Source organism: Pseudorasbora parva, chromosome 8, assembly GCF_024679245.1.
Source record: "Pseudorasbora parva isolate DD20220531a chromosome 8, ASM2467924v1, whole genome shotgun sequence".
Lineage (NCBI taxonomy): Eukaryota > Metazoa > Chordata > Actinopteri > Cypriniformes > Gobionidae > Pseudorasbora > Pseudorasbora parva.
Genome location: NC_090179.1, coordinates 39,715,751 through 39,737,885, shown reverse-complemented (window position 1 = coordinate 39,737,885; position 22,135 = coordinate 39,715,751). Strand labels below are relative to the sequence as shown.

Sequence of the window (22,135 nt, the reverse complement as noted above, 5' to 3'; positions counted from 1 at the left end):
TACAAGAGTTCTTCTGTGATACATTTGAATAGGCGATTAAAAGGATCTCTACAAATGTGACCCGTGCTGGCAAAATAAGTTGTAAAGAGCAAATTTTCAAAACTGAGGTAGTTATTTTCACATTCTCTATGATGTATGATTCGTTGGAATCGGACAAAAAAAATGCTAAGCGTTTGACGTCGGTGAGCAAAGTCAATTTTGAGAAAAATCAAGTTAAAGTTTTCTGAAGGTTTCAAAACAAAATAACCTATACCCCTTTTCCACCAGCATTAACTGGGTGCTAGTTCAGAGCCAGGGCTAGTTCCACTTCAGAGTTCAGGTTCGACTGCCTGGAGCCTTCAAATAACTGGTTTGCCTTCCCATTGGCTAGAGAGCCACCACAGAGCCGGGTCTTATGCCACTGTATACGTCTCATCTTTCTTAGCAACGTTAGCGAGGCAGTGGGAAACACAAACACTGAAACATACCAGGCTTGTTCGAGATGCATCAGTTGCGTTACTATTAATGCTCATGGCTTTGTGGTCCTACACCAACGCATTTGTGCAGCGCGCCGTAATTTGTATAGACCGATTTTACAATCGAGCAGCTATTAGCTCGATTAGCTGCTATTTCAAAAAAAGCGGTCACAAGTTTGTGTTGTTCGTCACGGTAACCCCGCTCACTGCCCCTGACGCAAGCCGATCTTACTTCTAGACCAGCAATGAAAATTGTCATTAATTCCTCACCCTCAGTTCATCCGCAGAACACAAAGATATTTTGATGAAATCCGAGAGCTCTCTGACTCCTGCATAGACATAGACACAAACCTATCTGCCCTGTTGAGCGGACTCTTAATCACCTGATTGGCCAGTGTGCGTCATTGATGTAGATTTATAACATGTTTTTGAAGCACTGATCAATGTAGCCAATCACAGATTTATCCGATGAGCATGTGAGCACACTGGGCAATCAGGTGATTAAGAGTCCGCTCTACAGTGCTCAAAGCGTCACATTTTTAAAATATGAAGTCGGTGCTTTTGACAATACTACAGTGGTTCAACCTTAATGTCATAAAGCGACGAGAATACTTATCACTTGTGCAAAAAAAATGGACAAAAAATAACGACTTTATTCAACAATGTCTTCTCCCTGTCACTCTCTGAGGTGATTCATGTTGGGCTATTCACAGTGCAGCTCTGCTTTGGCCATACGTCATTACGTGAATCGTGCAGGAGAGTGACACGAAAGAAGAGATTATTGAATAAAGTCGTTATTTTTGTTTGTTTTCTGCGCACAAAAAGTATTCTCGTCACTTTATAACATTAAGGTTGAACCACTGGAGTCACATAGACTATTTTAACAGTGTTTTTACTCCCTTTCTGGACCTTAAAAGTGGTTGTTGTGTTGCGGTCAATTGGGGGTAGAGAAAGCTCTTGGATTTCATCAAAAAAATGTTGTGTTCCTAAGATGAACGAAGGTCTTGCGGGTTTGGAACGACACGAGGGTGAGGAATTAATGACAGAATGTTCATTTTTGGGTGAACTAATCTTTTAACAAAGTTCCTGCACATAAAATGATACCAAACGCATGCTGAGGGGTCGAGAAGCAAGCTGAGAAAAACTTGCATTTTTCATGGACAAAGGAAATGTCCTCTTTTTTCAGAAAAAGTACAAATAAAGACACTTTTAAATGTTTCATTGCTATTTGAAGCATTGGGATCACTACGCAAGGGCTTAATTAACTTATTTTTGTGAAAACCTCCCATTTGACCATTTTTCACTTGTATGTACTTGAATGTAGCCCGTGCACATTCCAACTCATTTTGCCAGCACGGGTCACAAATAACTTTTACAAACATGACTTACCTTTGTCTGCTTCTTCTCAGTGGCATAAACAATGGATGTGCAGCAGACTTCTGCTAGTTTGCGGCGTTGTCCGTAAAAGGACCAGCAGCAGATCTCGTCTCCAATGACATCTTTAATGAAGAGTACACGACCACTGTAGCTTAGGGACAGCTTCTCAAACAACTCGATATTCTTGAGTAGGTTGTCATCCGAGTTGCTTTTGAAAAAGATAAAACCAATCGAAAAGATAAGTATTGACAGTAGAAGCTATCTGGATCTCTCCAAAAGGTAACTCAGGCTGAATGTTAGCGAATTATCAAATACTTGTATTTACCTTGTATAGGAATATTTGTTGTTACCTCGGTTGTAAAGCAGTTTCACAACAGGCTGTAAGGGGGGAAATAATCATGTCAGGAGACATTTAGATTATCTTGATTTTATGTGAAAAATGAACATGCATGTTCATGGACTCACCCTTACGCAGCCTTGTATCAGTCTTTCCTCCTCTTTAGGAGATGTTATGAATGGGATTACACACAAAGCCCTTTCTGTATTATCCTACAAACAAGAAATAAAAAAAGAATATATTAATAAAATAATAAATCAACAAACTAATAGACTCTCAATTCAATAAATAAAATAATCACTTTCTGCTTAATGCAAAACATTACTACTTTTGAATGCCAAGCAATAATACAAAAATAAAACCATCTAGTCATTTTTAAAGATTAAAATCCAGTTTTTTTTCTCAAAACATAATGACTTTATTCTAAACATTTTATTTTGATTTTCTCAAAACAACTTTTTTTCTCGTAATTTAACGAGTTTAATCTCGCATTATAATGACTTAAATCTCAAAATGGTTTTATTTTTTTATTATTGCTTGGACCTAATCCTCTTCCGCTTTTTTTTCCCATTATTAATTGTAATTTTTTTTACATAGAATACATTTTTTACAAGCAACATTATGGGACTTTGCCCCAATTCATACTACCATGAAATGTATACAGCACATACATCCACTGATCAGCCAAAACATTATGACAAGTCACAGGTGAAAGGAATACTGTTGATCATCTCATAACTATACCATATAGATCTGGGTAGATAAGGTGCTGATTTCTCACCAGTTCTTGTAATTAATGTGTTGGATGCAGGAGAAATGGACAGGAATAAAAATCTAAATGAGTTCGAAAAGGGACAAATTGATATAGTAAGGTGACTGGGTCAGAGTATCTCCGAAACGTCAGGGATTGTGTGTTGATCCCGCTCAGCAGTAGTGAGGATTTACCAACAGGGGAGGAAGGAGTCAGAGGAGGAACAAACCACAAACCTGGAGACAGGGTGCACAAGGCTCATTGATGCACAAGGGTTTTCCAGTCTGGTCTGAGCCAACAGAAGGTTATGGGAGGAATGCGTCACAACGAATGTGCCTACAATGGGCACACGAGTGTCAGAACTCGACCTTGGAGCAGTGGAAAAGGTTGTCTCGTCCGATGAGTCACGTTTTATTTTATATCACGTGGACGGCTATGTACGTTTGTGACGTTCACCTTGGGAAGGGATGACACCAGGATGCACTTTGGGATGACAACAAGCCTGTGGAGGGAGTGTGATGCTCTGGGCAATGTTCTGCTCGGAAACCCTGAGTCTGGCCATCCTTGTGGACATAAATTTGACATCTACCTAAACATTGTTGCAGACCAGGTACACACCTTCATGACAATGGTGTCCCCTGGTGGAAGTGGCAATAGTTTGAGATCATGGTGTTGATCTGGCCTCCAAATTCTCCAGATGTCAATTCATCTGTGGGATGTGTGGGATGTGCTGAACAAACAAGCTTGATCCATGGTGGCTCCACATCGGAGGTTACATGACTTGAATAATCTGCTGCTAATGTGTTGGTGCCAGAAACCACAGGACACTTTCAGAGGTCTTGTAGAGTCAATGCCCTTAGCGGGTGGGCACTGTTTTGGCATCACGCGGAGAACAAATTACACATAATGTCATAATGTTTTGGCTCATCTGTGTAAATGATAGTAATGGTAATGAGATAATCTTATTTGCATCACGTCAATAAGAATGTGTGGTGTAAATGTGCTTAACTTATGTCGTCATTTCTTTATTTTTGACAGGTTTCATGAGAATAACACAAAAGCAAGAACACACATAATCAAGTCAGTGCACAAATTATTTTAAGGGCACTGAGTCTATTTGTTTCATACATCTAAACCAACCTGTAGGGCCTTCTGGCACAGATCTATCAAGCCCTGGATCAGGTAATACTTGGCTTCTGCTAGGAGCTCCATGATACACTGTCTGCTCTTGGGTAAATTCACAGATCCATCTCGGAGATAGCTGAGAATCAAACCAAAGTGTTTCCCACAGCGATCTATTAAGATCCAACCTAAAGAAAAAAACAACTTTAACAACATCAGCACTGTGAGTCAAGGCTAAAGAGGTCTTATCTCGGCAATGTGAAAATAACTCACCTTCCTTATCCGTGAGCACCTCCTTTTTGCCGCTAAACATGGATCTTAGCAGGGTGTCCTGTAGGGTGAGCACCTGCAGTGTGGAATAGTAAAGATTTCCACCAACATTGAGCTGCACGTACTTGTTGCCTGTGATGCCGCGGTAGGTGCAAGTGTCAGTCTTGGGGCAAGACACTGAAGAGACCGACACAATGGGCCTGGTTTGAGGTTGAAGCTGGTGCAGGCAGCGCTCTCCTGACATGTCCCGCTGTAGGTAGATAACCACCCTGCACACGATGGCTCTGATTTCCCCCGCCGTGGTGAATGCTGCTGGGCAGTATACTTGTGATGCCAAACCTACATGCTACACCTAAAAACAACAAGTATACAACTTACATATATTACATGGCTCTGTTATAATTTATACAGCATTTTAGAATGTTTGCAAACAATCGGCACCAAGATACTTCCGGGTGGCAGAACGTGAGCGGCTTATCCTGGCCAACTGAAGAGATCCAGTCAGCTACTGTAAACAGTTAGCCTGACGTGGTCATACTCAATTCTAGTCAGAATATGAGTCTGAAACTGCTCCATTGGGCTGGGATTATGAGGCGTGTTTCAACCGAAACCAGGAAAAGACCTCAACTGGATAGACCTACAACCAATCAGAGCAACGAAGCGACGTCAACAGAGCTCAACTGCACTGTGTTGCCAAGTCTGCGTTTTTTTCCGCAGGTTGTTTTCTATGTCCGTGGGTTATAGCGACTATTATGTGATATAGACCCTTGAATGCTAATTTGAGCAGGCAACCGTGCCAGAATTTAATGATACACAAAGTACTTACCCAACATGATCATCATTTCTGAGAGAAATTGTGAAGGTGAATGCATATACAAACAGGCTCTCCGTTTAAGATTTGAACAAATATAATCCAAGCCCCTTTGATGACGTGGGCGATCACCGTCGGAAGCTCATGTCTGTGCCATCTGATCCGACTCCGAGCAACAGAAAACGATCATAGCCTTTTTAGTTAGATAACAGCGAAATAGACCAACTACCAGAGCCTAACATATAATAAGTCAAACAGCAGCAGTCACTAAAATAATAACTACTCGATGGTAGGCTGAGGCTCATTTAATAATTATGGTAGTAGACTAGTGCTACATCTACTAAATGGCATTTAATGTATCGCTATCTCCTGAATTAGTTAATCAGTCCCTCAACAATCATTTTAACTATGTCTGATTTCCAAGTAATTTACCAGCGTTGCCATAGAAACGCTTCAGCTCTTGCCCCCCGGAAGAACGTGTATTACGGTTGTGACATCATGGTGAATTGTCGTATATAGAGTTTGATATTATGGTAAAATGACTAGGTTGGCCCTAATATTTATGTATGACACAACTACTTTATTTAAAATCAAAAAAGGTACATTAACACCTTAAATGTGCACTATGTAATTTTTCTGTCCACTAGAGGGCGCCTATTCAAAACAAAGGTATAGTTTGATGATGCCAAATTTGAGCGCAGAATCTTGGGACTTCACCTCACAGCCGGTGGAAAAGAATCGGGATAGGACTCGGGCAGAAATCCTGTTAATGGATGTGATTATTAACATTAACGCTGAGCAAGGCCACTGGTGCGATTGTTATAAAGACGTGCCTCTCGAGCAGCAGAACTCATTATGCCACAGTCGCCGGCGCCATTTCCGCTTTTCCTGTCATGAAGTAACACAGCTCTGTTTATCATACATTTGAGTGTGTTGAAAATTATGCTATGACTTTACTCTGTGCATTCGCTCAGCGGCTGCTGTGACACTTGTTCACACTGCTAAAAGTAAAGCGTTTCTGCCACATAAAACCAGACACCAAGTGTAACGCAGATATGACACAATTTTGACAGGCAACTCCCTCAGGCGTCCTGGGTCAATGGTTAAAAATAGCAATTTTCTCACAATTTACAAATATTTGGAAATATTTGGGATATTGTAAGTAAGTACTAAATGGAAGAAAATATATAACACTGGCCTTGTGGTTTTTGGATATTTTACTGAATTTTTTTTAAATAGTGCACCTTTAACTGTCCCCGTCGTGTTAGCGAGATGCTTGGCACTCTGTTTTTTAATCACCCTTTTTTCATATCACATATTTTATTAATCCTCATAAATTTAGGTATCATTCGAAAGCTTAACTTAAAATTCATTATGTGAAAAAAAAATTGGTTATCAATGGTAGTATTCTAAATTATTTTAATGGGCCCTAGTGGCTGGTTTTATATTACGTTTATTAACTAATTCATAATCACAACCTTTTCTAATCTTGACAAAACACATATTGTTAGAAAGGTCTGAGTTCAATGTATGCTTAATGTTCCATGCATGCTTAATGTTTCGAGGTAGAAGTGATATCTGGACAGAAATGTATCAATTTGTTACAGGAGAATGCATCAGATAAATAATTAAATGGAATGTGTGTGACACTGTGGATATTTTTAGTGCAGCGCCTAAACCAAATGTCATGGGAGCTTCGATTTTTGAGATATCAACTTCAAATTTGGGACACAACTTGGCTTTGATTTTATAGTAAAAAATTATTTAGTAAAATATGTATATTATTTAAAATCAAAAATATTAGTTACAGCCATGGGCGAGGCTAGCCCTTTTTTAGGGGTGCTTCAGCACCCCTAAAAAGGAGCTCAGCACCCCTAAAACTTGGAGTTAGAAATTGTGTTATTTAAAAAAATGTTTAGTCTTTTACATGGTTAAATAATGTCCAAAACATACTCCGTAGTTTGTGGTTTAAAATGTATGTGTTAAGGAGGAAAATGAAAACATTCTCGCATAGCAAATGGTGTCATCCTCTTCTCTTCTTCTACTTCTCCTCTGTAAATACCTGCACCACTCAGCACGACCGTCATCCAGCGCGAAACACACGCAGAGTGAGAACCCATGCTGGAGTGTTGTGATCGGTTGAAAGCTGTGTCTGGCACTTCTTTCCTTTTACCTAGAGTTGTTCCGATTTCGAAACCATATCGATGAGTACTGGAGTCAGTATCCTGAATCGCCATGGTGGTACACCTATAATAAGTGTTTATTCTCTGACTATTTTAGTCCGGCGGGTCGCCGGCGCTGTGGAGTAGCACAGGACCTGAGTCCATAGTCATAAACGGAGAGAAGTAACGGCGGTTACAATTTTTGTGACATGACAAACTGACCTCAACTCTCCTGCCTACAATATATTTGTGTATGATTGTCAGTGACAAGGGAAAGACAGGGAGATGGCGAAGGAGAAAGGGAAAGGGAGAGCATGCAGGAAGAATCAGGTGAGGAAACAACAACAATAAATTGACATATAGTGAATAGTGGCGAGCAAAACAGTAACTACTCCTGTTTATGTGTGTGTACTCCTATACAAACTTATTGGCATTACGTAGCCTATATTACTTTTTTTTTCCTATACAAACTTATTGGCATTAAGTAGCTTATATTACTTTTTTTTTTTTGTAACATTATTTTACACCACATTTTTTCATAATAAAGGAGAAGGAAAACAACAGAGAGAGTCCATAAGGGATGAGAGGGAATTGACTAGTGAAGGAAATGAAGAGACGGAGGGAGTGCAACACAGAGAGCACCAAGCAAAAGCAGCAGAGACATAAGAGAGCTGTTCAGACTTAGGGGATAAGGACACTGGTTCTAAACAGTTAAAGCTGTCTCAGTACCCTCATACTCAGTTTGGCAAACAAAAAAAAGAGCCTTTCAAGAACAGTGGTTCAAAAGTTTCAGATGGCTGGAATACACAGCTAGACAAAATGCTGCTTTCTGCTTTCCTTGTAGCCATGGCATGGGCGAGGCTAGCCCCCTTTTAGGGATGCTTCAGTAAAAACTTGGAGTAAAAAATTGTGTTGTTTAAAAATGTTAGTCTTTTACATGGTTAAATAATGTCCAAAACATACTCCGTAGTTTGTGGTTTAAAATGTATGTGTTAAGGAGAAAAATGAAAACATCCCCGCATAGCAAATGGTGTCATCCTCTTATCTTCTCTAGGGTACGTGTGTCTCTCATAGACCGTAAAAAAATATGGACGACTCGACATCATCCGTTTCCGCTTGCCATATTTGAAGCTTTCAGGCGGGGGTGCACCATAGACAGTAAAAGAAATGGACACAGCGACCCCATTGACGTCTACGGCGAAATAATGAAGTCAACCTAGGGGCACTCACTTCCTGATGGCTGAGCGAACTGCGCAGGCTCAGACTGAGCTTGACGACGTAGATGTGACGTGAGCCTCCTGTCTGACAGCTGTGAGTCTTCTAGTAGATGTGGAAAGCGAAAGCTGAATCACGTTGTTTAAATATTTTCTCCCGTTGCTTTTGGCTCACTATGGGCTTCTACCCATTCTTCCCCCTTGACTTTATCAGACTAGTCTCCAGGACATGTCTCCACGTCCCCCCGACTGTCTCATAGACAGTAAAAGATTGCCTGCGAGCGTCTCCTCAGGTCTATAAGGTAATTTCTCAACTGTGCGACAGGGTCGCGTTGGTTATGACGCAATCGTTAGCCTATTTTTACAAAAACAGCTTCTGCGGGGCGATAGTGTAAGATACAAGGTAATGGAGCCTTTTATACATTGTCGTGTTTCTTTAGAAATAAACAATGGACAAATGGAGTCTTTAAACGCCTCTGATGTAAAGTTATTCACTGTCAAAGTGACTCAAAAATGAATGGGAGTCAATGGGATGCTAACAGCAGGTGATGGCTTGGTTAGCAATGGCAGCCCCTAGGGGTGGAACGCTTTCCGAGCGCTAGATTACCCCCTTGGGGTGCACGGCGCTGACATCTTGGGACCGAGTCTGCGCAGTAGCAGTTTCGGGACCGGAGTTGCGCAGTAGAGCGCAGGAAGTAGAGCAGGAAGTACAGCTGCGATATCTAAAGCCCGCCCACACTCTCGCAGATGCAGAACAATTAATTATGTTGGTGTGAAATAAACAGTAATGGAAATGTAGAAATTAAAGCTAAAGCTCTAATCTGCTCCCAAAAATTTCGAAAAAAGTCCGTTAGTGCCTCAGTGACAACTTCACTCAGAGAAGCCGTCAGTCTCAGCTGTCAATCATGACGTTACACCCCCCGTTTTTATAGCATCAAATAACTAACTCAAAGTAAACTTATTTTTAAAACGAACACCTGAAATGAAATCATCGTGATGATAACTGCCTTCAGTGACATAAACTCACTTTGGGGAACATTTTTTGAAGTGTAATTTTATTATTTACTTTGCCTCGCGTCCATTAGAAAACACAGAGGGGCGGCTATACTGGGACCGGTCACCGGGGGGCGATCGAGGCCCGAAAGCTTCAGTAAATGAGAGGGAGACTGCAGGCTTGGTGTCTCTAGGTTGGTGGCAGTGGGGCTCATTGGGTGCTCAGCACCCCTAAAGCTCTGAACCTAGAATCGGCCCCTGGTTACAGCACATAGTCAATTTAAACTCCCATCACTTTTTCATACTTTAGTTTTTGGAAGTGCTTTTACTTCAGCAATAAAATGCTGATAGACCACTTATATATTCCAAAACAATCTTGAATTACAGCCATTTAAGTTAGGACAGTGCATTTTCTAGTCATTTCAATTCTAGTCATTCATAGTATATAAAATACATACACTAGCAAAGCAAAACAGGAGCTTCCTAACAAAAGTGTCTGGTCCGCTTAATCTAACGACGTACACCTTTTCTAGACTTTAGTTAAGTTCAATACTAAGCTAAAAGTAGTTTAGCAAGTTTAATTCAAAACACTGAAACGTTAAGGCAAGTTGGCCATCATGAAACTTTTCTAGGTTAGAAAACTCACCCACTCTTCTTGCAGTAACTCGTGGGCGTTGAACTAAACCCGACTTGATTAGCTCGACAGGTTTACTGCGATCATATTTTAAGAGAAGAAAGAAAAAAAAAGGTATATCTGAAGATTTAGAAGAGGAAAACACCTTTTACTTTAAACTTTAGTAGTAATACAACGGTGTTTGTTTTCCTTTCTTCTTCTTTGAGAGCAACAGGTTAAACCGTGATATGGATCTACTGCCACCCATTGACTAGTGCAGGGATTGTCAACCGCTCTTGATACAATTTTATCTTTCATAATAAATAACATTTACAAGCAATATCATAATATTAAACCGTTTTTTTTCTTCAGTCAGCTAGTAGTAATATACACTTCCATAAGCTAAAATCATGTTTAACTGTCTATAATAGAGGGTTTAACCGTTACAAATTTACCTTGTTGTTTTCCCTTATCATTTAAAAACATCATCGTCGTGTTGTTTAGTTAATATATTCACAAGCTGAGTATTTATTTTATTTTAAAATAGTATCGCTAAAAAATTTCACAAGAAAGTACTTTTATTTTGAAATGTAATGATGTTTATTCTATCTTTATTCTTTTTTCTAAATCTTTCCAAAATAATCTTCAGTAAATACCGCTAAGAAAACAGATGAAAATTGTTTATTTTTCACAGGTATATGAAATATTAAGCTTAATCTTTCCAAAACATCTTTTTGGAACTTTTAGCCGCTTTCTAGAGTGAAAGTGACGACATTCTAGGAACCGCCTTCGGGGCGCAGTTCATGGGTTCGATTGGCCCTCTCTGCCTGCCAATCACAACAGATGTAACCAATCAAGATCGTTTGTCCTTTCCACTCGCGCTCAGGGTACTAGCTGCATCATATTCAAGATGTCGGCGGTGTCTATGTATCCCATGTGTGTCCGGGCGAGCCGGGGCCTCCTCCGACTGAGGCATGGGGCCAACGGCTCCATGGCCCCCGCGGTGGTGGATGTTGTCCGGACACTCTCCGCTGACACATCTAGTAGTAGTGCCACAGGTGGACTTGCCCAGGCAATACTGCAAGAAAGACTTCAGCAGCAGAAAAGCCAGGTGAGCCTATGACCGCCTGACATTCATTCCTAACGTTACATGACAGGGTATTAGACAGCCAATAATTGCCTTTTGGACACATATCTACATTTTTACATTTTAATACTGAGGTGTTGAGTATGTCGATGCACAAACGACTAAACATTGTCAAATGCTTTGGTCTGGTTAGTAAAGGTTGACAGGTGGGGTTTGAATGAAGTCAGTCACAGCAGTCAATGGCAAGTATGACAGAGCAATGACATTGGTTACATGTTCAGATCATCAGTAGATATTAATGCATGTTATAATCTTAATGTAGCATTATAAATGGCTGTAAAGGACTATAAAAAAAAGAGCTAGATTCTATGAAGATACTGAGTTTCTGTAAAGCCTGACAGATTAAAAAATAATAATAATATAAAATCTGAGTGATTTAAATGGAACAGTTGTAAAATAAAATCTTAAAAAGTATTGACATGTTTTACATTAAATTATATCATACTTGATGCATCATAATGGATGGCTCATAATGATACATTGAGAATATGGAGCTCAATTTTATTTTGAGGCTTTAAAAATTATGATGAAGTTTTGATTGTTTGTAATGTAAATCAATGAGATTTGCAACACTATAGCAGACTTTTGACATAAAATGTACTTAAATATAAGTAGTATCAGCCAATAATATGTCTCAGTAAAATTATATGTAAATTCTTAGCTATAGTTGTGGATGGGGAAAAAAACATAATAAACGTCTGTTAAAAGCCTGTTATATCATTTTTCATATACTTGCATTTTACCATGATTTTTTTTTCTTCCAAAAGTGCATGTTCATCTTGAAATATTTCTAGCAACATCTAAAATGTATTGTTTACTTTATAAAAATGACTTCAGACCATGTGTCTGAAGACGTGTAGAATATTGTTTTCTTTAGCAAAATTTTGACCATGTTGATAATTTAGAGGCCTTAAACATAGGGTTAAACTTAGCTTGTTCATAATGCAAAATGGTATATCCTCAAATTACCATTGAGTGTGGTTTAAAATGACATTTCACATCGGAGCTGTATCATGCAAAGTCAGTATTCCTCTATTGACTGTTGAATACAGATAAGGGCCGAGGGCTGAACGTCTGTCAAAGGACAATGGGTTTCATTAAGTGACCGTTCAAAAAAATGTAATTGGTGCATAATACAGGAATGCTGTAAAACCGGCTGCTGTGTGACGTTCCAGGTTTTTGAGTTGGCATTCTTGTTATGAAATTTATTTGAATCTCATGGTTTGTAATATACAGTTGTAAACTAGGATGCTTTTGACACGTCATTTACAGGACCAGCCTCCTACAGAGGGCGATGACCCTGCTCATAAGAAAGATGAACAGGGTGAGGACAAGAAGCAGAAGGAGAACACGGCATACGCTAAGAAGATGGTCCTTCGGTTAGCAGGAATTATGGGAATTGGAAGTACGGTTGGCATCATATACATATTCGGTGAGTCTGCCAGTTGCTTTCTTATGCTAAGGGTGGGCACTAGAGGATTGGATTTTTTCCTTGAGCATTGTTGGATTATTCAAAACATTTACTGCCATGTTTTGGATTATACAAAAAAAAAATGGCACGATTGGATTATTGGTTGGATTACTATGGATCATCACAAAGACATTGGGATGAGATTGTTCCTGTATTTTGTATGAAAATCATCACACATGTGATCAACATATATGGGCTACTATGGTGATTATTTTTTTTATACTGTTTGTATTGGAAGATTAATTTCTGGTAGTGACAAAAATGTATTTAACATGTTTTTATTTATACTTATTACCAGTTATATTAATTTTGACATTTTATGATATAAATGTATTATAAAAAGCTAAAAAATAAATGTTTCATCTCATTTATTAATTTAGTTTTAATTAACTTTTTTTTTTTTTAAAGTTAAAAAAGTTTCAAAAGTTTGAAATTGTGTAACTAAAATTATGATTGTTTCTGGTCTCCAGGTAGCAATTCTGTGGATGAACAAGGCAATAAGGTAAGCATGAGCTATCACAAAACCAGGTTTAAGAGTTAATTGTTATTTTTGGTTCTTGTTAGTATTAAGGGGTTTGACAAAGAATCAGTAAGAGGTGTAAATTACACCCATACATCGTCTATATGTGTTGTAATGAGCTATGCCAGGGGCAATTCTAGAGGAGTTCAGGGTATGATTTAAAAATAAATAATATTAATAATTGATTATATTGTTTGTATACTAGGCCTGAACAATACAGGTTGTAGACTACCTATCAAATCAATATCTGTATATTTAATTAATTTCTAACATTTTTAAATAAGTTATTTTAAATAACCAGCTAATATCCATTCATTTTGATTTAAGAATATAGACAAACTTTACTTTATATTAATGTAATTGTCTTAATTGGCAATATGTGGGTAAACTTTTTTTTTTAACACGTAATGTTTTAAACAGTATTCATTTTAACTAGATTTTTGCAGTAAAATTAACTTTAAAGAAAATCTACATTTTATATACAATTTTCATTCATTGAGATTATATGGAAAATATGCTATGCCTTAATGGAAACGAACACCTTTAACATGAAAATGACATGAAATTACCACAATTACCAGTTGATGGCTGCAAAGGACCACATTTCATTTTGCTTTGATTTATTATGAAATGAGTAGTATATATTTTAAGTAGTTTTATTGCACGGAAGTATGAAATATAGCAAGAGTGAAAAAGTCACAGATGAAAGGAATTTCATTAAAAAAATAAGCAAGCCCAGATTTTTACAGTGGATGGAAACCCGTCTTGATTTGCTTTTGCATCATTTTATGTAAACTGCATTTATTACAAAAAAATTACACGGATGCAGATATCATAACAACAATCTATCAGTAAAATGCTTTCAAAGAACACACTGAATAACACGGACTCAAATACAAGGATGAGCTGAAGCCTGCCGCCAGTTTAATATTAGTTTTAAAGGGCAGTGAGGCAATCACCAATTAGTAAACATATTAGGGAGTTAATCGCAAAATTTTAGGGGTGCTGGGTTGACATTTAGGGGGGCTAAATCCCTCTTAAATTGGCCTTAGTGAGCTATGCATTTCAACACCTCCGCAGAAAAGAGAAAAAAAGTTAATATCAGATTAGTTTAATAGATTTAGTTGGTGGTCTAAAAGTATCTTAATGGTCATAGTTAATGACATTTCCTAGCTGTCCTCCTTTTTCCTCTATTTTTTCTAATATGGTAATTTTAACACACTCTAACGCCGCACTATTTTTCCCGTGGCACACTTTCTCACCTGCACTCCCTTTTTCTATTGAAACTTCACTCGCTTTTGGCTCTCAGGCAGTTCAATCAGGTATCGGTGTGAAGATTTTCGCTCTGTAGGGCACACTTCTCACAGTGCTGTGAATTTCCTTTATTCAGCGAGCAGACTTCTAGCACCTCTCGTGGTGGCCTACTTCAAATGACTCGATTTAAAAAGCCTCTGTGAGACTCTGTGAAATGTGTTTTGCTTGTCGGTGTTGCATTTTGTACCTCTCTCTCTCCTGTGCGGAAGACCTGTGCTACTGTAATTGGGGCTTGGCTTTGATGTTATGACGAGGACCAGTAATTTGTATTTTTGATGCACCTTTCTCATTTAGTATGTAATGCTCAGAAGAGATTATTTCAATAAATTCAGTGTCGTATTTCCAGTCATAGTGAACTATCATTATATAAATGTGACTGATCGCAGTTGTCTTATAGGGATCGTTCACGTCATCATTCATTTACCATCATGTTGATTCAAACTTGTAGGATTTAATTTCATCTGTGGAACAAAAAGAGATTTTGGGTGGACTATCGTTTTAAGGGCGTTAAAGGCATTTGAGCTTGTAAATGAGCATTAGTGTCTGTTTGGTTTCTATAAGATCAAATTAGCAAGGTTACTTTAATGTTTCTGGAAAACACCCATTGTTTTTCACCTTCAAAGGGGCACACTTCACAAGTAGATGCCAAATCTAGTCTGGAGGCATGTGCCAGAGGTGTGGGGTGTGGATTAAGGGAGGTGGTCACCTCCACCTTTGTTAGACATCCTGTTTTGTTACCTGCTTAATGAGAACCCACTTGTAAGGGCACACTTCACAGGTCAGTGTGACCTCACAGCAGTTCAGAGGGCGCTTGGTGCCTGATCACACACCTCATTTGTTAGATTGAATGGGTTTTACTGTTCTCCGCTCTTGTGATTTTATTGTGAGCACAAGACCTTCGTCCTGTTCCCGTACTGTAAATTTTTCTTCATCTCAGGGATTGGCTTTATGATTGGTCTCACACACTTCTTCTGTCTTCTTGCCCTTATTGTAAATAAGTAGAAGAACAATAATAATAAACTTGTGTAGCAGAAACAAATCTACATTTATAGTTTTAACATTTTGGTGTCGGTAAGTCTCCTATGCTCACCAAGGCTGCGTTTATTTGATCAAAATATTAGGAGTGGACAGAGTGGCCAAAATGTTATTTCATGATACGAGAAATTTCATAATAATGATATATACCACAATATAGTTATTTTTATTTATTTTTTGTGATTTAAAAAAATAAGAACAAAGAAGCAAATTACAAACCACAGGACAAATATATAGGGGTGTAACGATATTCAAACCGAAAAATCACGATACATCAGCCACAGTACGAACTGCAGTACTCTCATGTCAAACTGAACGCGCCCTGCTGCCCCGGCTCTCACTTCACCTTATGCCACAAAATCTTTTTTTTCTTCCTTGACATTTGATAAACTAGTAATTAGAACACTTTTAAAAATAGGAAGAGCTGTATTTTTACTAAATAGTATTATAATATTATTTAGTAAATATACAAGCCCAATTCCAAGACACTGTACAAATTGTGAATAAAAACAGAATGCAATGATGTGGTAGTTTCAAATTTCAATCTTTTATTCAGAACACAACATAGATGACATATCAAATGTTTAAACTGAGAAAATGTATAATTTTAAGGGAAAATAGGTTGATTTTAAGTTTCATGGCATCAATACATCTCAAAAAGTTGGGACAAGGCCATGTTTACCACTGTGTGGCATCCCCTCTTTTTGTAACAGACTGCCAACGTCTGGGGACTGAGGAAACAAGTTGCTCAAGTTTAGGAATAAAAATGTCCCATTCTTGTCTAATACAAGCTTCTAGTTGCTCAACTGTCTTAGGTCTTCTTTGTCGCATCTTCCTCTTTATGATGAACCAAATGTTTTCTATGGCTGAAAGATCTGGACTGCAGGCTGGCCATTTCAGTACCCGGATCCTTCTTCTACGCAGCCATGATGTTGCAATTGATGCAGTATGTGCTCTGGCATTGTCATGTTGGAAAATGCAAGGTCTTCCCTGAAAGAGACGATGTCTGGATGAGAGCATATGTTGTTCTAGAACTTGGATATATCTTTTAGCATTGATGGTGCCTTTCCAGATGTGTAAGCTGCCCATGCCACACACACTCAGGCAACTCCATACCATCAGAGATGCAGTCTTTTGAGCTGAGCGCTGATAAGAACTTGGGTTGTCTTTGTCCTCTTTAGGCCGGATGACATGGCGTCCCAGTTTTCCAAAAATAACTTTTTCCACGGCACAGTTTTCCACTTTGCCACGGTCCATTTTAAATAAGCCTTGGCCCAGAGAAAATGCTTGCACTTCTGGATCATGTTAAGATATGGTTTCATGTTAAGACAATGTTTTCTGGAAGTATTCCTGAGCCCATGTTGTGATGTCCATTACAGTAGCATTCCTGTATGTGATGCAGTGCCATCTAAGGGCCTGAAGATCACGGGCATCCAGTATAGTTTTCCGTCCTTGACCCATCTCCACATGCTCTTGTAAGGGTTGGCAGGTTTTGTGCGTGTGATGCAATCAAATGTTGTGGTATGTATGTAGGGCTGGGCAGAATATTGAGTTTATACAATATATCGATATATTTTCAAGAGACGATACGGAATGAGGCAATACAGTGTATATCGATATTAGGGGTGTAAGAAAATATCGATACACGTGAATATCGCAATATTATGTTTGGCAATACTGTATCGATTCTCAAAAACGCTGTATCGATATTTATATATTTATTTATTTACATCCAAGATTCGTGGCTTTGTGTTCGGTTTAAACCACAGACTGTATAACACCCAGCCGCTAGATGGCAGGGTTCTCTCAGAACGTATAACTGACGCGGAGCCGGAGAAGCACAGAGTAAAAGTGCGTGCATGACTAGTGTTTACATTAGCAAACCCAGCTCTCAAGACGATAGAATTATTCCGCTCTTGCAGTATACAGAGCTGAAGTGTGGACTCATGTTATCTTCAGCTAAAAAGAAGCCACTAAGGAAATCGACAAGAATCATTTTGTTTGCAAAATAGGCCAAGTTATAATCTAATACTCGGGAAACACATTGAAACAGAGAGCTCGCTTAACATCCTGACGTCACCCGCGCTGCTGAGAAGTGTTTCGATAGAATGTACTGCACATTTTCCTCTCAGTAACAAAATAAACACACGCCAAAACTGACAGCGGTGGCAGGAGAACGAAAGATAATAGCGATGTGGATATGGATGCACCAGCTCTGCAGCTCAGTAACTTAACGTTACTTGAAATAGCACTTTATACAATAGACTGCTTTATAGAAAACAGCTTTAGGGTCCGATCACACAGAACGCGTTTTTCAGGTTCAAAAACGCGAGGCGCACTGCGCTTAAATGTTTCTAGGCAACCCCCGAATCAGCTGTACTGTCCGTCAAATCAATGTAACGGTCAACACAACAGAAGGCCCGCCGGTTCATTCATTCGATTGGACAACAGAAAATAAGCACGATGATGTTGCGCGCTTTTCCGCTCAGAGTGGACTTTTTTCAACTTCATGCGCTCCTTCAAAAACGCGAGGCGCAGCAAGCGGTTTAAACGCGAGGCGCCCAGGGCGCATAAGCAGCACGCATAACGCTCTCTGCCTAACGAAATCCATCCACAGTCCATACTGTGAACCTTTAAAACATTTACACACAAAGAATCCTGCAGTAACTTTACATTTCCCTCAACTTAGATTGCACATTGCATATGATTAGTGATATAAATTATACTGTATTAATTAAATAAAATACTTTGTCTCGTGTTTTAGGCTTATGGTTGTGTTCTTTATTCTTTTAAATTATAAAAAACAAAAACACACAAAAAAAAAATATCGCAATATATTGCAATATATCGTATCGTAACCCCTGTATCGTGATACGTATTGTATCGCCAGAGTCTTGGCAATACACAGCCCTAATCGATATACAGCAGATTGATACGAATGCATCTAAAAAATACACACAGAGTGAGCTGATGCAGGGAAAGTGCATGATACAATTTGTCATCAACATGACACACGTTTTATATTAAGGGCTTCAAAATAACTGGATATAGTTAGATATAGTTTACCCGTAGTGTTTAAAGCAGCTTACCCTGTCAGACGCTATGGGAGAGCTAGGCTACTTGTGCTGACTGACAGATTCATATTTGCGGTGTTAAATACGTTTGAAATGTGGTGCTTTTCCTCAGTGCATAACTTACAGCTTACAAGACAGGTATATTCTCCACCTGAAAATGTTAGAAAGTCCTGCATAAATGTCTATTTTGCTTACAAGACAAGCCTTCAAAAAGTAAATATCCGCTAAACTTTAGGCTTCCGTGAACGAGCGCCACCGCGTGCATGCGCGGCAAACAGACAGAGTGCAATAGAATAGGAACACAATAATTGTGACTAAAATGTACATGTTTCTAAAATATTTGTGCCATATGTGGAATTTTAGACCTACAAGTAAGTATATTTTTATTAAAATGACCATTATAACGGGGTAATGTATATAAATATAGGCTAAAATGCTTGTTTTTATTTTCACTTTTAGTTCAGTGAATTTAAAACCAAAATGATTCATTTTGTTTTTAGATTGTAAACCCGTATATAATATATTGCATAGCCTACATTACATTCACTGTATTTGTTTATAGTCTTCAATATCAACATTGTTTGTAGGACATCACTGGGCAGGATGTGAAATACAATTATTATTAAAGATTATTTTTAACAGATTTTTTAAATCCAAATAGAAAAACTTAGAAAATACCGGGATATATACCGTGTATCGCCAACCAAAAAATACAGAGATATGATTATGATTTTTTTTTTGGCCATATCGCCCAGCCCTATGTATATGCTGTTTAAACGAGTGTTCTCACAGATATGCTTGTTGTGTTTCTGGGAGTTTTATAAACTCAATATTGTTTCTTATTCAAATCCACCACCACAACATCCCCAACCTAAAACATCTTCCCACGCCCCTGCCCTTTGCAATCCTAGTAGTAAGTAAGTTTGTAGACACCTTATTGGTCATCTTGAAAAAATGTGATTTCAGAGGGATTGACAGCTCTCCTAACTGTGAGATTTAGACACCACATGTTTAGGTGTTCATTTCCAGAGCTCTTTGGTTTAGTGTACAGACACACTTCTCGCAGCACTCTGGGTGAGATCACAGGTGTCAACTCATTGCTGCTGTGCTCTATAAACCACACACTTTAAGCACTCTTTAAACTGGCATGTGCTGGGCTAAGGTGTGTGCATGGGAAAATCTTGTTCGCTGGAGTCACCTCTCCTGGTCTGCTTCCTTCACTTTTTTCAAAGGGCACACTTTAACATATGTTTGCAACCACATAGGAGACAAATGTGAAGTGTGCCAGATCTTTGCTTGTAAAAATTGGCACCTCTGCCCACTCCAATTGGATGTCCATTAGGTGACAGTGTGGGACTGGGAACCTGGTTCTCTTCCCATGGAGTTTTTTTTTCTTCTTCTTTTTCCCATGTCTTTTTTGCCAGGTGGAGGTTTACGAACCATTTGCTTTTTTAAATTTAGGAAAGAAAATAATTTGTTCTGTACCATTATTTTATTTTTTTAATTGCTTTGATTTTGATTTTAAATACCTCATATTTGTCTACCGTGCTGTGCTGGCCCAACTGTTTTATGGACAGAAAACAGCATAGACTAAATTAAAAATGAGAAATAGATATTGTCGACCCAGTCTTAGCGTCCACACAGCTGTCATTTTATCAATTTTGTTCCAAAATTTGCACAAAATTGACACTGACTATAATTCGCCACCGGAGCTGTGCTAAATAAATGTCACAAATGCCTTTTGACCAAAACAAAAAGTTGCTGTTTGACATTCTACCGGTCCTGTTCATATGCCTCTGACATCCGCAGTCATTTTAATATAGTACGTAAGACAATCATCTACATTTAGATGATTGACCCCTTTAAAGGGTTAGTTCACCCAAAAATGAAAATTCTGTCATTAATTCCTCACTCAAATGTCGTTCGACACCCGTAAGACCTCCGTTCATCTTCAGAACAAAAATATTTTTAATATTTTTAGGCACTAAAGATGTTGTTACAAAGCCCATCTCACTACAGCGGCTCTACAATCATTTTATGAAGCGGCGAGAATAGTTTTTGTGTGGAAAAAAACAACAACAAATAATGACTTATACACTGTAAAAAATTATTTAGAAAAAAGTTATCTGGTTGCCTTAATTTTGAGTTCATTGAAATTAAAATTTTGAGTTAATACAATGAACATTTTTTGAGATTCGACAACCTTTATTAAAATATTATTAAAAGATTTTGTAAGCATATTGGGTAAGTGTGTGTGTGTTTTATTTCTGATGACGCAGTGAAACATGCCAAATAGTGCTATTTTCATGATTTATCACATTTTTTATGTGGTTCAATAATATTTCGAGTTTCTATTTATTAAAGAAATTTCCTTCATTGTATCAACTGAATTGAGATCAAATCAAGTTTTTAATTTCAATCAACTGAAAATTTTAAGGCAACCAGGGTACTTACTTTTTAAAGTTAAACCAACAAAAACCAACACATTTTTTTACAGTGTAGTGAGACTCTGCGAAACTTCCATCCGTTATTAATCAGTGTATCGAATCAGCGGGTTGGATCGCCAAAGTCACGTGATTTTAGCACTTTTCGATTTGACACGCTATCCGAATCATGAATCTATACGCTGATTCATAACACTCTGAAGCTTCACAAAGCAGTGTTTCGAAATCGGCCATCACTATATAAGTTATTTAGTTTTTTTTGTGCACACAATTTTTTTCTCGCCGCTTCATAAAACGATTGTAGAGCCGCTGTAGTGAGATGGGCTTTGTAACGCCGTCTTTAGTGCCTTTATGGGTCTTGAGAGAGGAAATGACATTGGTGTCATGAAGGCCTTTCTGAGCCATCGGATTTCAACACAAATATCTTCATTTGTGTTCTGAAGATGAACGGAGGTCTGACGGGTGTCGAACGACATTAGGGAATTTTCATTTTTGGGCAAACTAATCCTTTAAGGGCTTAACCTTCACATCAAATAGCTATGTGTAAAGTAGGGATGAACTAATACTGGTTTTTGGAATTGGGTCTGATACTGTACTCGTTTCTCTACCCTATGTTTTAAAAGGGCCTCGAGGTGTTTTCTCGGGAAGATTGCTACCTCAAAGCTTGAGTTCCTGTAGGCTGTGGATCATCAGTTTGAATGGGCACACTTCGCAGGCAGTTGAGATGTCATGAGAGTTGTGAATGGAGTGTGCCAGGCATTTCAAAGATGAGTCAGGCGTCTCATGCGCAAGACACCGGCGAGACTTCACTCATTAGCCTTCTCGACAGAAGGTCTTGTCACCCTGCCAGAGTGTTTTCGCACCTCTGTCATTTAGTTGCTGAAAGCTCTCAAAAGAACATTCGACCGGTTTAACCTGCAAAAAAATAAAGTGTTTGGGAAAGCCCGCTGTAATTGCATTGTTTTGTTATGACCCACTGTTTCACGTTTGACATTAGCACACATTTTACTTGATTTATATGTTTA

General features: G+C 38.5%; 2 protein-coding genes across 4 annotated transcripts in view; one reads left to right on the top strand and one right to left on the bottom strand.

Moving 5' to 3' along the window:
* Window positions 1-22,135, bottom strand: part of tnfaip1 (tumor necrosis factor, alpha-induced protein 1 (endothelial)) — a 70,615-nt gene that overhangs the window by 762 nt on the left and 47,718 nt on the right. For 2 of the 3 annotated variants that reach the window (XM_067451244.1, XM_067451243.1), the window contains 5 exons: window positions 4,316-4,664; window positions 4,061-4,230; window positions 2,298-2,381; window positions 2,158-2,210; window positions 1,845-2,040 (listed from right to left, as the gene is read on the bottom strand). In XM_067451244.1, the coding sequence (XP_067307345.1) occupies window positions 1,845-2,040; window positions 2,158-2,210; window positions 2,298-2,381; window positions 4,061-4,230; window positions 4,316-4,556 (744 nt within the window). In that variant the 5' untranslated portion in view covers window positions 4,557-4,664. Of the gene's footprint in view, window positions 1-1,844; window positions 2,041-2,157; window positions 2,211-2,297; window positions 2,382-4,060; window positions 4,231-4,315; window positions 4,665-10,138; window positions 10,365-22,135 lie in introns of those variants that run through there. The other variant, XM_067451242.1, reaches the window with a different exon arrangement.
* timm50 (translocase of inner mitochondrial membrane 50 homolog (S. cerevisiae)) overlaps window positions 10,970-22,135 on the top strand; it is a 42,468-nt gene continuing 31,302 nt past the window's right edge. The window contains exons 1-3 of the mRNA XM_067451241.1: window positions 10,970-11,216; window positions 12,525-12,684; window positions 13,194-13,225. Coding sequence (XP_067307342.1) covers window positions 11,016-11,216; window positions 12,525-12,684; window positions 13,194-13,225 — 393 coding nt within the window. The 5' untranslated portion in view covers window positions 10,970-11,015. The remainder of the gene's footprint in view (window positions 11,217-12,524; window positions 12,685-13,193; window positions 13,226-22,135) is intronic.